The sequence below is a fragment of the Corylus avellana genome, chromosome ca3 (assembly GCF_901000735.1).
Source record: "Corylus avellana chromosome ca3, CavTom2PMs-1.0".
NCBI classification, from domain to species: domain Eukaryota; kingdom Viridiplantae; phylum Streptophyta; class Magnoliopsida; order Fagales; family Betulaceae; genus Corylus; species Corylus avellana.
Window position 1 is genome coordinate 31,081,137 of NC_081543.1, and position 13,984 is coordinate 31,095,120.

At 34.5% G+C, this 13,984-nt stretch overlaps 1 protein-coding gene and 1 long non-coding RNA gene across 2 annotated transcripts; one reads left to right on the plus strand and one right to left on the minus strand.

Annotated features, from left to right (window-relative positions):
- The first annotated feature begins 6,790 nt into the window (after positions 1-6,790).
- Positions 6,791-11,768, plus strand: LOC132175224 (metal-nicotianamine transporter YSL1). Its single transcript, XM_059587094.1, has 8 exons — positions 6,791-7,288; positions 7,414-7,807; positions 8,062-8,234; positions 9,089-9,183; positions 9,274-9,411; positions 9,676-9,865; positions 10,147-10,261; positions 10,670-11,768. The coding sequence occupies exons 2-8, from the start codon at positions 7,444-7,446 to the stop codon at positions 11,593-11,595; spliced, it is 2,001 nt and encodes a 666-aa protein (XP_059443077.1). The 5' UTR covers positions 6,791-7,288; positions 7,414-7,443; the 3' UTR covers positions 11,596-11,768.
- A 364-nt stretch (positions 11,769-12,132) lies between these two features.
- On the minus strand, positions 12,133-13,984 carry LOC132175226 (uncharacterized). Its single transcript, XR_009439404.1, has 2 exons — positions 13,680-13,984; positions 12,133-12,365 (listed from the first exon to the last, which is right to left on the minus strand). It is a non-coding gene; the product is annotated as an uncharacterized LOC132175226 (long non-coding RNA).

A 13,984-nucleotide genomic window follows, 5' to 3' on the forward strand; every position in this document is an offset into this window, starting at 1 on the left:
TGGATGGTTGGGAGGTACATGAACCCAACCCTTTTTGTTTTTTCTATCTTATGTTCAAGTGGGAGTTTATTTGCATCAATTTGTTTTGTTTTTTCAAAGGCAAATATGAGATGATTTTTGGCAACTTGAGTGGCAAACAATGTAGGCCGTACTTGTCTTGATTGGTTCGTTGGAAGAAAACTCGAAAACAAACAAAAGCAGATCGAAGATCATGCAATCTATGGGTTGTCTCCAACTGGGTAAGAAATTATCAACTTAAATCATTTAAATTAATTGATCAAACATGAAATATTTAATTAAAATTAAGTTCAAAATACCCAAAAAAAACCTTAAATCAACAATAAATAAATAAACTTAGAGAGTTCTTACTATCAGGTCTATCTTGATAACTTTCCTTTTTGCAGCCTTCAATTATTATGTGACACATCATCAATTTAAGAAAAATGCAAAAAATAAAAGTGAAAACAATCACACCAAATCAGAGAAAAAAAAAAACCCATAGCTGGCTAAACCCACGGACACACGCCGTGGGTCTCACCGGACCCACGGGTCTGGTCGGCAGTAAATACCTCAAATTTTGCCAGCTGTGACCCGTCTCAAAACCCGTTTCTAATGCCTTAAAACCCGTTTCTAATGCCTCAAAACTTATTTTTGGATTCAAAACTAAAACCTAGAGGTGGAAGGTTAACCCTTTAAAAAATTTATCACCTTAAAATCTAGTGTATCTTAGTCAAACTTTTTTTTATACACTTTTTATGTTTTTGCTTATATGTCAGTTATTAATTAAAAGTTGTAAAAGAAGTGTTATCAAGATGGTTCTGCTAAAAGGTTTTCCTGTAAACTTAATCTTTTGAATTAATATTTTAACAACATCACCGACTATTCAATGCTTGTGAGTTGTGAGTAGAACAGAATTCAACGACTGGCTTAAATGTGACGAAATTGGGCGGAACCAAAGAGATGGGCTGGTTTTGGTTCCATGATTGGATTGGACCGCGCTCATCAAAGGGCAATATGGGCAGTGTGTAACCCAATTTTCGAGGTGGGTATTTGGATGAGCCTCTCATCTCAAGTGTCTTTTGTGGACTGTATAAACTGATCAAAATTTATGGTCCAATCAATTAAAACCCATAAATCATAATTCTTTTCTCTTCCTGGGGCCTTGTGACCTTGTCTATAATAGGCCGGCTTGGACTTCAAAAGCAGGTTCAATAACCCCACTCAAGCCCTAGACATCAAATTTTGGATAAATTATCTATCAGGCTCATAGGAAAGGTATTAACTTTTGAATTTACATTAATTTATCACTTTCATTTTATATTAATTGATGTGACGTATTTTAAATGACTTTTTATGCCGGTTACTAAAAAAAAAAGTCACTTAAAAACATGTTACATTAGTACGTGTGAAATAAGTGTGATAAATTAGTGTAAAGAGTAGTATTACTTTAATTTTTTAAAATAATTGCTAAAAGAGGCGTGCGTGTAAACTTTTTTTGGGTATTGATTTCCAAGGGACACATTCACAAAAATAGGTCTGACTCGGTCGGGTTGGACTAAATCTTTATGTGCTCAACCTCCCGGTGACCCTTAGAAGCTAGATCCACAACGAGGAGAGGAGTGGCTTTAGGTGATTTAGAAGGAATGGTGGAATTTGCAAGCCTTAACTTTTCTGGACACAATCTTCATGTGCTCAATGGGGGTAAGAAGAAGAAGAAAAAGAGAAACTTGGGGTTTTCATATATGTGTGTTTTTGAAATGAGTGTTAAACTAATGATTAAGTGATTAAAATTTACCTCTTCCTATCAACTTAAGCTTTTGAGATAAATGGTAGTTTAACAGGAAGTACCCATGAGTTCAATATTCTTGTTTCTCTTTCTCTCTTAAATTCAAAGTCCTTTTCCATGTATGATTTCTGTTACTTTTCTTTTTTATTTTAAAAGTTACTCAAGATTTGAACTCACGAGTAAATTATTATTTATTTTTAAAGTTTAAATTAATTAAAAAAAAATTAATTAATATTTTAATATTCTCTCGGCTCAAATTCTCTCTTAAAAATTGAAATTCATAAGTAAAATATTTAAATAAAATGTGAGTAAATTGTAGAAATCAAAAGTTATGCTTTGATAACATGTATGTTAAATTGATTTATCTTAAAAACTTTTTGGACTTATAAGGTGAAGTAAATCATTATAATACTTTTTTTTTTTTTTGAAAGGTAAATCATTATAATACTTTAATAACAGTAAAAACCATTGAATCTTAACGTTATCTGCAGCGGATTTGATTTGTAACTTGGATTTGAAATTGACATAAAGGATTAATTTTAGCGGTGGCGAATATTTTCAGCTGGAAAATCAGTGAAATTTCAAGCACTTTGAAGCATTTATACGTATTCCTCTTTTATTGTCCATTCTTCCTTCTTATGCACCAACAAAGTGCCGTCAAATCTCCAGTCGCTTCCTCAACCTTTGATTGATTACTTCAGTGCAAGGCAGCTCTTTTTTTTAAAGTATCGATATGTTTCTAAGGGTGCGTTTGGGAGTGCGTTTTTAAAAAAATAATCTGCGATTTTAAACCAAATCGTAATTTTAGGGTGTTTGGAATTGCGATTTTAAAAACGCAAATTTTAAAATCGCAAAAAAATCTGCGATTTCCATAAGCTGATTAGAGGGTACTTATTTGAAAAAGTGCGAATTTAAAACAAAATCACGATTTCTATTAAAAAGATATTTGGCGCAATAGTTACCTTTTTTAGAACGGGAATGAAAAAAATACCAAGAATACCCACCTAAAATATATTAAAACCCTTATTTTCTCTTTTTATTTTTTTCTTCATCCTCTCTGTCTTGTTCATCCTTATTGGTAATTTGGTCATGAAACCGCAATTATATGCTAATGTTATCCAAACACTCAATTGATAAAAAAAGTACTTTTTAGTATGTTTTACCAAACGTCTGTGCGATTTTAAAAAGTAGCGATTTTAAAAACACAATTTTTAAAAACGCAATTTTTAAAATCACACTTATTGAAATCGCAATTTTTAAAATCGCAATTTTCATACGATCCTGATAATCTTATTTATCAGTGTAAACAATTATTCCGGACGTGATTAACGTGTTTTCTTTTTTTTTATATATATATATATATATATATTTTTTTTTTTGTCTTATATATATATTGTCTTATAGTAAGGTCATTAATTATGATCAAGACGTATGAACAATGTAAGGAAACATCCATAATAATACATCAATAATAGGTGCCTGTACAATGACGATAAGACAAAATAGGAGTACGTAGAATCAAAATATTATCTAAATATAAGCGACCCAATCAACAACTCAATAATGAAATTAAAATCTGACAATCAATTATCAAAATTGTATTTGACTTTTTTTTTTTTTTAATTTTATATCGATATTAGGGTTTTTTACAAATTGGGTAGGAGTAAAATTTATATTTTTGTTAAGTAGAATGACAATTTATTGATTTATACAGCTGGTAAGTTATTTTAAAATAATACTAAAAATATTATTTTCATCTCTTTATTATAAGAGTCAATACCAAGAGTGATGATATTACGCACGCTAATACAAGTGCATAGTGCCTCACGTTGGTGTGAACAGTAATAAAAAACATCAACGTAAGGCACTGTACACTCATTCTGGCATGCATAATATCACCACTCCTAATCGAATGGTTAGATTTGCCATCCCATCTATCGCTTAGCAATCCCAAAAAGTAATAGGTTCCATGGACAAAAAAGAGACTAAAGTCAACTAAAAGAGCAAGTGGCTCATAGTGACCTAAAAATCGGCGCAAGAAAATGGCATTGGCAAAAGTATTGGGTGGAGTTACTTTTTGTCAGCCAGCGTCTTTGTCTTCTCACCATCATATTTCTAACTCAACTAAACAAATATTTGAAAATCTAATAATTTTTTAGGTTGGTAAAATCATTTAAGAAAGAAAAAAAAAAGATTTGGATAGACTAGATATACAATCGAACAACTCGGGTCAGAAAAATAGGCCTAAGAGCCTAGGGTTCAAGTCAAGGTCATAAAGTATGAACCCTAAGTCTCTACGAGACTACGAAGACCAACACAAAGGAACAAAATAGAGAACATGTGATAAAAAACTCAAGTGGCTCGATAAGTTGTGTCAGCATAGTCACTCTATGGTTTTATTCCAATTACTATGTGATTTTAGGCAAAGAATTTGACTAAGACCATACGCACATAAGGAGATCAGGGAATTCTCATACACAATCTTTCTTACAAAAAAAAAAAACTTAGCCCTCTTTTTTTATAACGATACATCAGTTTTCTTTGCTAACATAAACATTAAAGAGTTCTCCCACCAACAACCCCTAATAAATCTTTGACTATCTTTACTCATTTTGTAAGTATCTATTGACCGGATCCAAATGTGCCATCAACTACATTATCAATCATGACGTACCCAATTAGGATTCAAATTGTATGTTTTGTTTATTAATATAATAAAATTGAAAGATTTTTTAGTCTAAATGGATGAAACTTAGCACTATGAGTTTGGATGGATTGGGATTGGGAAGATGCAATGTACACTTTCTTTCAATCCAAAACTCCAACTTGACTAAGGCATGCACAAATTGGCCACCTTCTTATTAAATCAGTGACGATAAAAATGGTGTCAAAATCATACATAGTGCACTGAAGGTTCCATTTTGCCATAATTATGGCCGTGGTCCGTGGATATGCCCAACGGAAGGCCATTGCTTTTCTGACAAGTCGGCATCCAACGATCTCACCCACACAGCACCCAAATCCGTTTTCCTTCCTTTCTCTGAAAACGATTTCCCGTTGATATATCATGGCTTCAAGTCGTAAAACTCGGCGTGTAATTACACGTAGTATGAACACGTGCAGGGACATTTATTGAGATGAAAAAGTCTATAAAATAATTTAGGGTTCTATAATCATTAATTAATCGAGTTCAATGACGATGGGTTGAATATATTTCTTCTATGCTTAGGGGAGAAAGAGAAAAACAAAAAGTAGATGTTATTTTATTAAGTGCTGTTAAAGATGCGCAACTTGATATGACAATACATATATTTATGTTGTTATCAATACCACGATAACTGTCACTTATTTATATATATATATATATATATATATGATTTTCCTTTAGTTTTGGTTAAATAAAAGAAATGTGAATGATTCATTTGAAGCACCTATGAATCAAGCAAATAAATTAATGAAGGCAATGATTTGATAACCAATGGCTGCTGTGTTTCTCTCCTAGCAGCTGGGTGGCTATTAAGCATAAAGCTTGAGGGTAAATATACGTAATGTGAAAATTAGATGTTTGTCTAATGATATTCAAAACACGTAAAGGGACTTTTATTTTAAGATCAAAGTTCAAAAAGTCCATAACTAAATATCTTCTTTTCTAGAAGCATGCATTAGCCGAGCTCAATGATAGCTTAAGTATTTCTTCTATGCTCAGGGGACAGAGACAAATCGTTAGCCAAGCAAGTCTACCTTTGTCCTTGGCAGCTTCTTTCCCCAAAGGAGATGCTCTTTTAGTGGTGCTGGCTTTCTATTTTATTCTTAAACTTTTGTTAATTGTATTGCTGATGTTAATTTAGCTTTAGCTTCATTTTAAAGTTTGAATGCTTTGAAAGTGTTTCAATGTGCCAATTTTCGTGCATATGCTTTAACCAAATAAGCCGCTTCCCGTCTTGTTTTTGGAAGTATTCCTACAGGATCTCCTATTTTCTCTTCCATTCAGATCAGAAATGGGAAAGATCCTCCTATGTAATCATTTTCCCTCATTCAATTAGAAAAAAAAAGATGGTGTATTCTTTGTAGCGATCATTGAGTGTTGATAGATATGCCATCATTTTTACTATAAGTATCTTATAGACTGATGTGACAATTCATGTGACATTTACTATAAGTACCATGTGGATTGTTATTTTAGTTTGTAAGTTCATGTATAACTTATTACTTTAGCTACTAATTAAACAATTAAATTTAATTGTAGTTGGCATATGATAGTGCCACGCAAATTGTCACGTCAATTTGTAAGGGGTTGTAGTTTCCCAAGACACACTATGTCAACTACTCTACAATTTTATGGTGCTACATGAAGTGTTAAATTAGTTTATAATGGATTGTTGTAAAAGTTGTAGCACCCAAACATTTTTCCAATAAATAATCAATTGAAGGTCCACTACTTATGGCAATTAATCAATTTGGGAGAATATTGTTAACTACAAGTTTTTTATAAATTGATATGATAATCCATGTTGTACTTATTAGGCGATCAACTATTAAAAAATTAAATTTATTTGTCAAATATAAGGGATAGTAATAAAAATAGTATCCTCCAACACCCACCTTTTCTCAATTATATTTTCCTAAAATTGAGATGTGATGAGCACTTCAGACTTTTTGTTCAAATACAAATGTTTTCCTAACTTTTTGTTCAAATACAAACATTTTCCTAAAATTGAGATGTGATGAGCACCTTGGATTTTTAGTTCAAAATACAGACATTCTTTATGGTAGTCTTATGGGAAGGATGTTTGCACATGTCTCCTGCAGGACAAACATCTATTTTATTTTATTTTTGTTTTTTTGTCGGTGTGTAAAAGTTTATTTCACAGTGGAACTGAATGAGAAAAGAGAAGCATATTAGCCATTAGGTGCTGTTTTAAACAGTGATTTTGAGGTACTATGAATGACAAATTATAGCAAAGCAACTGGTAGTGTGGAGAGAATCTCCTTGAGCTCTTTTCATGACCACCATTTTACAAGAGAACCATCAATGTTCTTTTCTGCACCTGTCATCTTCTGCACACTGCACTATTGGGTGATTGACCCACACATCTGCAGCTTACAGAGTCCCAATGGCTAGAGTTAAATCCACTCCCACATAAAGAATCTCTCCTACCAAAAACGTTATCATAACCACCTCGTGGTGGAGAAATAAAGAGGGCCAATGATGAGGTCAGACTTGCCACTGCAGCAAAACCAAGCAGCTCACATGCTAATTTTGTTATAAATATTGTGATCCATATCTCAAACACTCATGCCAAGTTCTTCTTTCCTTTATAATTTTTCACTGATCTTTCTTGATCTTTTATCAAATAAAATATAGATTGTACCTAACCTGAGATATTTTCACCTGTAAGGGTCGTTGCAAGCAGTGAGAAAGGTGTCTAATTATTGGTTAAAAGAAGAAGAAGACAGAGAATCAATTGACAACTTGTGCTGGTTCATGCATATACAGTTCTGGTGAGTCTGTGCATGGAAACTCCAGTTCTTCTTATAAATCTGTCATTCTTATAAGTCTCATTGTACGAGTCTATATGTGCATGAAACTAGTTGACTTTTGTTCTAACAAAAGAAAGTTTTTTCAGTGGGGCAGAGGGTTTAATTCTTTAGGAGAAATGAACATAGAAGAAGCCAAAGAAAAGAAAGAGATTGAGAGGGAAGAGTTAGAAGGACTACCTGCTGATCATGAATCCGAGGGGCCGAAGAGATTCCAGCCATGGACACAACAGATAACAGTAAGGGGAATAGTAGTGAGCATTATTATTGGAACCATGTACAGCATCATAGCCATGAAGCTCAACCTCACAACAGGGATAGTTCCTAATCTAAATGTCTCTGCTGCCCTTCTGGCTTTCGTGTTCGTCCGGACATGGATAAAACTGCTCCATAGAGCTGGGATTGTATCAAAGCCCTTCACTCGGCAAGAGAACACCATGATACAAACTTGTGCAGTTGCATGCTATAGCATTGCTGTTGGAGGTTTGAGGCTTTAATTTTTCAAACTTTTCATTTTAATTTCTCGTTTTTCTTTTTCGTATTCGAATTCCTAGCAATTTCCTGTTCTGATTGCTGGTGAGAGATTCCTATTAACTTACATGATCCCATATTAACTCTAACAAACTTACATCGACGGTTCGAATTACTAGCAATCTAAATAGTTACCATCTTTATCCCACTTTTTCCATATTTTTTAAATATACTCTTGACATGTCTTTTTCTCTTTTGGGCTGCAGGTGGATTTGCTTCTTATCTCTTGGGATTAAACAAGAGGACATATGAGTTGTCAGGGGTCAACAATGAGGGGAACACCCTAAGGAGTGTCAAGGAGCCTGGATTTGGTTGGATGACTGGCTACCTTTATCTAGTCTGCTTTGTTGGTCTTTTTGCCTTGGTTCCTTTGAGGAAGGTACGTACATCTAGTCTCTTTCATCTTCTTTCTTGAAAATTTGCAAAGTGCGCGCAACTACTTTTTCCCCAACAGATTAGGTTAAAAGCTGCCTATAACTTGTTAAATCATCATATATTCTAAAGTTTAAGAAAATCAAAATATTAATTTGATTATTTAATTAATATTTTAAACCTCTACGTAGATTCGAACTTTTCCTCAATAATTAAGGTCCAACCCTTGAATATTTAACCGAAATAAAAGTAAATCCTGAAGTCAAATTTAAATTCAACCTATGATTCAATATCATGTTAAATAACTATTTATTCTAAAAGTTTAAGGTTAATTTAAGAGTAATGCTTAGTAGTATATTTTTATACGACTGTTATACAACTTGATGATGCGGCAATGAAAATTAGCCATTGACTAGCACTTATTAAAAAAAAAAAAAAAAATCAAAGTCTGATTTTGATTGTCACATCATCTTATTTATATGGAAATTGTATAGTAGGGTACTAAATAACATTATTCTTAATTTAATTAATATTCTAAGAGTTATAAACACTTAAAATAAGGTCTTTATTAGTCTTTAACAATTTTCTTTCTTCTTAATTAGTGGTAATTTTTGGAACTGGACTTGTGTTGAAATCACTAAAGATAGCAAACCATGATCAGTTTTATGTTAAAAAAAAAAACAATTGCCAGAAAAATTCGGCAAGGTTATCATTGAAAAGTGGGCATTTCTTTCTTCTTATCAAACCATCATTGCAGATTTAAAGGATTCACACCCCACCGTGATATTTTTGTGCTTTTCTGGCCCAATATGAAGATCTCATTTTCCCTTTTATGCTTATGTCATTCCCATTGTTCTGCAGATAATGATAGTAGACCTCCAATTAACATATCCAAGTGGCCTGGCAACTGCAGTTCTCATCAATGGCTTTCATACCCAGGGGGATAAGATGGCCAAGTAAACCTCTTTTTCAGTATCTCTCACCTTTTTAATGAAACTAAAATCCTATAAAGAATCAAACCTCAAAAAGAAAAAAATATTATGCAGGAAGCAAGTTGGGGGGTTCATGAAATACTTTTCAGTAAGCTTCTTGTGGGGTTTCTTCAAGTGGTTTTTCAGTGGCAAAGAGGAGTGTGGTGGGTTCGCACAGTTCCCAACGTTTGGATTGAAAGCATGGAAGCAAACGTATGTATTTTCTCTCTTCTTTGCTTCATTGAGCTCAACGTGTTAGCAATCTTAATTGTTAAAAGTATATAGTCTTAAGAGCAAATGTCTCTGTCTCAATCTGCCTCCACAGTTTATTTTATATTTCAATTAAATATTTTACAGTGCTGGCCTTTACTTGTTGATCGATAATTTAACCCCAAAACCCAAAATCTCGTATTAAAGAGCGTGAAAATTCGATGAAAAGTATTAGAGTATTAATTAAATGACTATCAAATTTTGCAGATTCTACTTCGACTTTAGCATGACATTTGTTGGGGCCGGGATGATTTGCTCCCACCTTGTGAACCTATCTTTGCTTCTTGGTGCTGTGCTCTCATATGGAATAATGTGGCCGCTTATAGATCGGCTTAAAGGAGATTGGTTTCTTGAGAGCTTGCAAGAGAGTGACATGAAGAGCCTATATGGTTACAAGGTCTTTTTCTTATACTAAGATTTTCAGTAATTTTGTTGTTTAAATTGCTAATAATTTAACCAACAAATATGAAAGAGCCCATATGAAACTTACCTACCCAAATAGGTTGATGGACATCTCATAATTCATTTGAATAAGTGGATCCCATATGAGTTATATATCCTAATTATTAACAATTCGTACCCAAATTACTGTAGATCCCAATCCCTCTCTCTTCCAAATTCATATTTACTTCCTTTGCTACCCATGATCGCCCATTTACACCATTATTTCTTGGGCAGGTTTTCATCTCCGTTGCTTTGATCCTAGGTGATGGGATTTACAATTTCATCAAGATATTGGCATGCACAGTCATTAACATCCGAAGCAGACTGAAGAACAAGGGCCTCAACAAGGGTAATATATACCTACAATAGCCTCGAATTCTCCTTTTCCGTACAATTTTAGTAGGTTTCCACTTGGCTAGATGTTAAAGTATTAACAAAATAATTATATTTGTACTTTTCTATCAATTTAAGCTTTTGAAACAATTTTTTTATTTTTTATTTTTCTTTTTTTTTATTAATTTAAGGTTTTGAGATGACTGGTGATTTACTATGATATTAACTTCCTATTTAAGTAAAAACATTTTACAAATTAACTTGGTAAATTTGGTTGGCATCTCACAAAATCCATCAAAATTAACCAATAAACATAGGTGAAGAAGATGAGTATGGCGAAGAGAAACCCATGGAAGCTTTGAAACCACGACAAAGTAATTTACGGGTTCATACCTCTAACATTTGATCTTCTTCTCCCCCGCAGGTGAGGATGGTGAAGAGAAACCCATAGAAGCTTTGAAACAGAATGAAATTTTCCTGAGAGAAAACATTCCCATGTGGGTTGCAACCGTTGGATACGTCGTCTTCGCCATCTTGTCCATAATCGTGATCCCATTCATGTTCCCTCAACTGAAATGGTACTATGTCGTGGTAGCCTATTTTCTTGCTCCATCTCTAGCATTCTGCAATGCCTATGGCGCAGGTCTCACGGATATAAACATGGCCTATAATTATGGAAAAGTAGCCCTCTTCGTCTTGGCTGCGTTGAGCGGAAAAGAAGACGGTCTGGTGGCGGGTCTGGTTGGGTGTGGTCTCATCAAATCTGTTGTTTCTGTGGCTTGCATTCTGATGCAGGATTTCAAAACAGCCCATCTGACTTTCACTTCCCCTAGAGCAATGTTCGTGAACCAAGCCATTGGCACGGCTTTAGGCTGTCTAACAGCTCCTCTTAGCTTCTTCCTTTTCTACAAGGCATTTGATGTGGGAAACCCTAATGGAGAGTTCAAAGCTCCTTATGCATTGATCTACAGAAACATGGCAATTCTAGGTGTTCAAGGCTTCTCTGCTCTGCCTCACCACTGCCTGCAACTTTGTTATGGCTTCTTCGCCTTTGCGGTGGGAGTCAACGTAGTGAGAGATTTGTCGCCGAAGAAGGTCGGAAAATTTATGCCACTTCCTATGGTCATGGCTGTGCCTTTTCTAGTTGGGGCATACTTTGCAATTGATATGTGCCTTGGGACTTTGGTTGTGTTTGTGTGGCACAAGATCAACTCCAAGAAGGCTGAGTTGATGGTTCCTGCAGTGGCTTCTGGATTAATTTGTGGGGAGGGGCTTTGGACACTTCCTGCTGCAGTTCTAGCTTTGGCCAAAATAAATCCTCCCATTTGCATGAAATTTGTGCCTTCCTAGAAAAGCTCTAAAACGATTTGTAGGGAGAAAGGTAATAAATAATATACTGCTAGGTTTATCGCTGGTTTAGATTAGTAGTGCCAGGTGCAAATAATATCATACACCAGTGATAACTGATATGTGCAGGGTTGAATAGTTCTCAAACAACAATAAGAATGCATCTTATTGCTTTTCGTTGTTTTGGCGAGGGGTGAGGCTAATCCTCCACCATCCTGTGTGATTTCCTTTTGTTCTCTTTTTCCTTTTGGAGTTCAGTATGACTAGCAATATTTAACACGATCCGCAAGCCCAAAATAAACATGAACACAACATGAAATTAAAGCGTTAGGGCTTAGTGTAATAGGGTTCAGATCAAAACGGGTTGACCTGATTAGACGCAATTAATAAGCATGTCAAATGTAGTTCAACCCGCGTAACCCATATTTCTTTCACCATATCTTACTTGTGCATTTCCTCATTTCATGGATAAGCGCCCTTCATGTGCATTACCATCATAATCATGGCATTCATATGCATTATCATCACAATCATGGCACATACCAAACATTAAGGTACTTCATGTGCATTATAATCATAATCATGGCATATACCAACAGTTAGGTATTAAAATAAAACCTGGCATGTGCCTTTATGTAGACAAGGATCGAGATCTCCCAACTGTTAACAGAAGTCATTTATAAAAGCATACTTATCATTTTTATTGGGAGTTTATGATGCTTGCTTACTTGGATGCTGGCAGGCTTGGTAGTAGTCCCCGTTCCACTTTAACCCTACAATTTATCACACAAACATGTTTAGAGAAATTCGTCTCTAATTTGTCAGAAAATAAGAAAGGACTATACTGTCCAGAATTTTATTTTCCGAATAGCTCTCCTCCCCTCTCTCTCCAATTTAAAGTCCTTGAACTTTATTAAATGCTAAGTTATCCAAGTCTGAAATTTCTGGACAGCCCCTGGTTTTCTCTTTATTTTTTATCAAATTCCAAATACAACAAATCACATAGGAGTTTATAAATTTCTGGTATCATCAAAATAAATCCAAACTTAATCATATGATCTAATAGTTCCTCAAATATCCAATAAGAAAATTATCTAGTTTGAATACGCTATATTCCTTCTTATAATATTTATTTGTCCCTTATTAAATCCTTTACTTGATTAACCAAAACGTCCTCTGTCCATTTCCAATAAAATTGTCCTTTTGTCCAGTCAAAAATGTCCTTTGCCCTTGTCCAGGTAAAATATGTCTTATGTCCAGTGTCCAGTTCCAGGTAAAAACATCCGTATTCAATGTTCAGGTATTCTTTGTCCAGGTAAAATGTCTTTTTGTCCATGTGCAAGAGAAATATTCATTACAACATTACGCATTTAATTATGCATTACCAACTGAATATGCAAAAGATTAAGTAACTTTAATGGCTGTGTGAACTAATATCCAATTAGATACTTCGAAAATAATCAAGAGAGAAAATCCAACACCTAACCAATTAAAGGTTAAAACTTTCATTTCCTTTCTCACTTATGCATTTCCTTAGTCCCCGAACAGTGGATACAATGTTAGATCTATTATCTATACAAATTCAACAACAATCCAACCCACATGTAGAAAGTCCAAACTTTAGCAAATCACCTATTAATTATTCCGACAGTATTCCAATACCCAGAAAATTTGCCACCAAACATTACCAAACACTTCAATTGTTTGGTCACTCATCAACACAATTCAAAACAAATGAACCCAATTCCATCAATCTGCCATAACAACCCAAACATCCTATCAAAATCGATCCCAACAGAGACCCAATCACATTCGGCCAAAACAGAGAACCCCAAACAACATCAAAACACATTAGCAACCCAAAATCCACAACAACCGAATATTGCTAACAATTTACACCCCAAAATCACCCTACTCGACCATAAATCAAAACCCAAAATCCCCTCAATTACAAATCAACACCCATTCAATTAATCCACCAAATTCTTCAATAAATCACGAGACTTAGAATTACCCACAACGATTACTTTCATTCAAACTCAAATGGAAACGTACAGTGAAAGAAACTGAGAGAGAGAGATAGTTACCTCCATTTTCGTCTTCCTCCAGCTTTTGTGCAAAAAGAGCAACAATTCTGGTTTTGAGGAGAGAGAGACGAAATTAAGTGGAAGAGAGAGACCAATACCTCATGTTCTTCCTTTAATCCACTGTCATTCCGAGAGAGAGGGAGGCGTGAGATAGACTGATAGAGAGAGAGAGAGAGAGAGAGTTGAGGATTGAGCGGAAGAGAGGAAGGGCTTTTCTTCTTGTTGCAGAGGAGAGAGGGAGTTCGCTCCTTTTATTGGAGAAAGGCACCTCTTTTTCTTTTTCTTTTTTTAGGAGAAAGGGTCCT

Coding starts and splice junctions, on each gene's coding strand:
- LOC132175224 (XM_059587094.1), top strand. CDS start 7,444: ATGAACATAGAAGAAGCCAAAGAAAAGAAAGAGATTGAGAGGGAAGAG. Junction 7,808..8,061: donor CTATAGCATTGCTGTTGGAG/GTTTGAGGCTTT, acceptor TTTGGGCTGCAG/GTGGATTTGCTTCTTATCTC. Junction 9,412..9,675: donor TTGAAAGCATGGAAGCAAAC/GTATGTATTTTC, acceptor CAAATTTTGCAG/ATTCTACTTCGACTTTAGCA.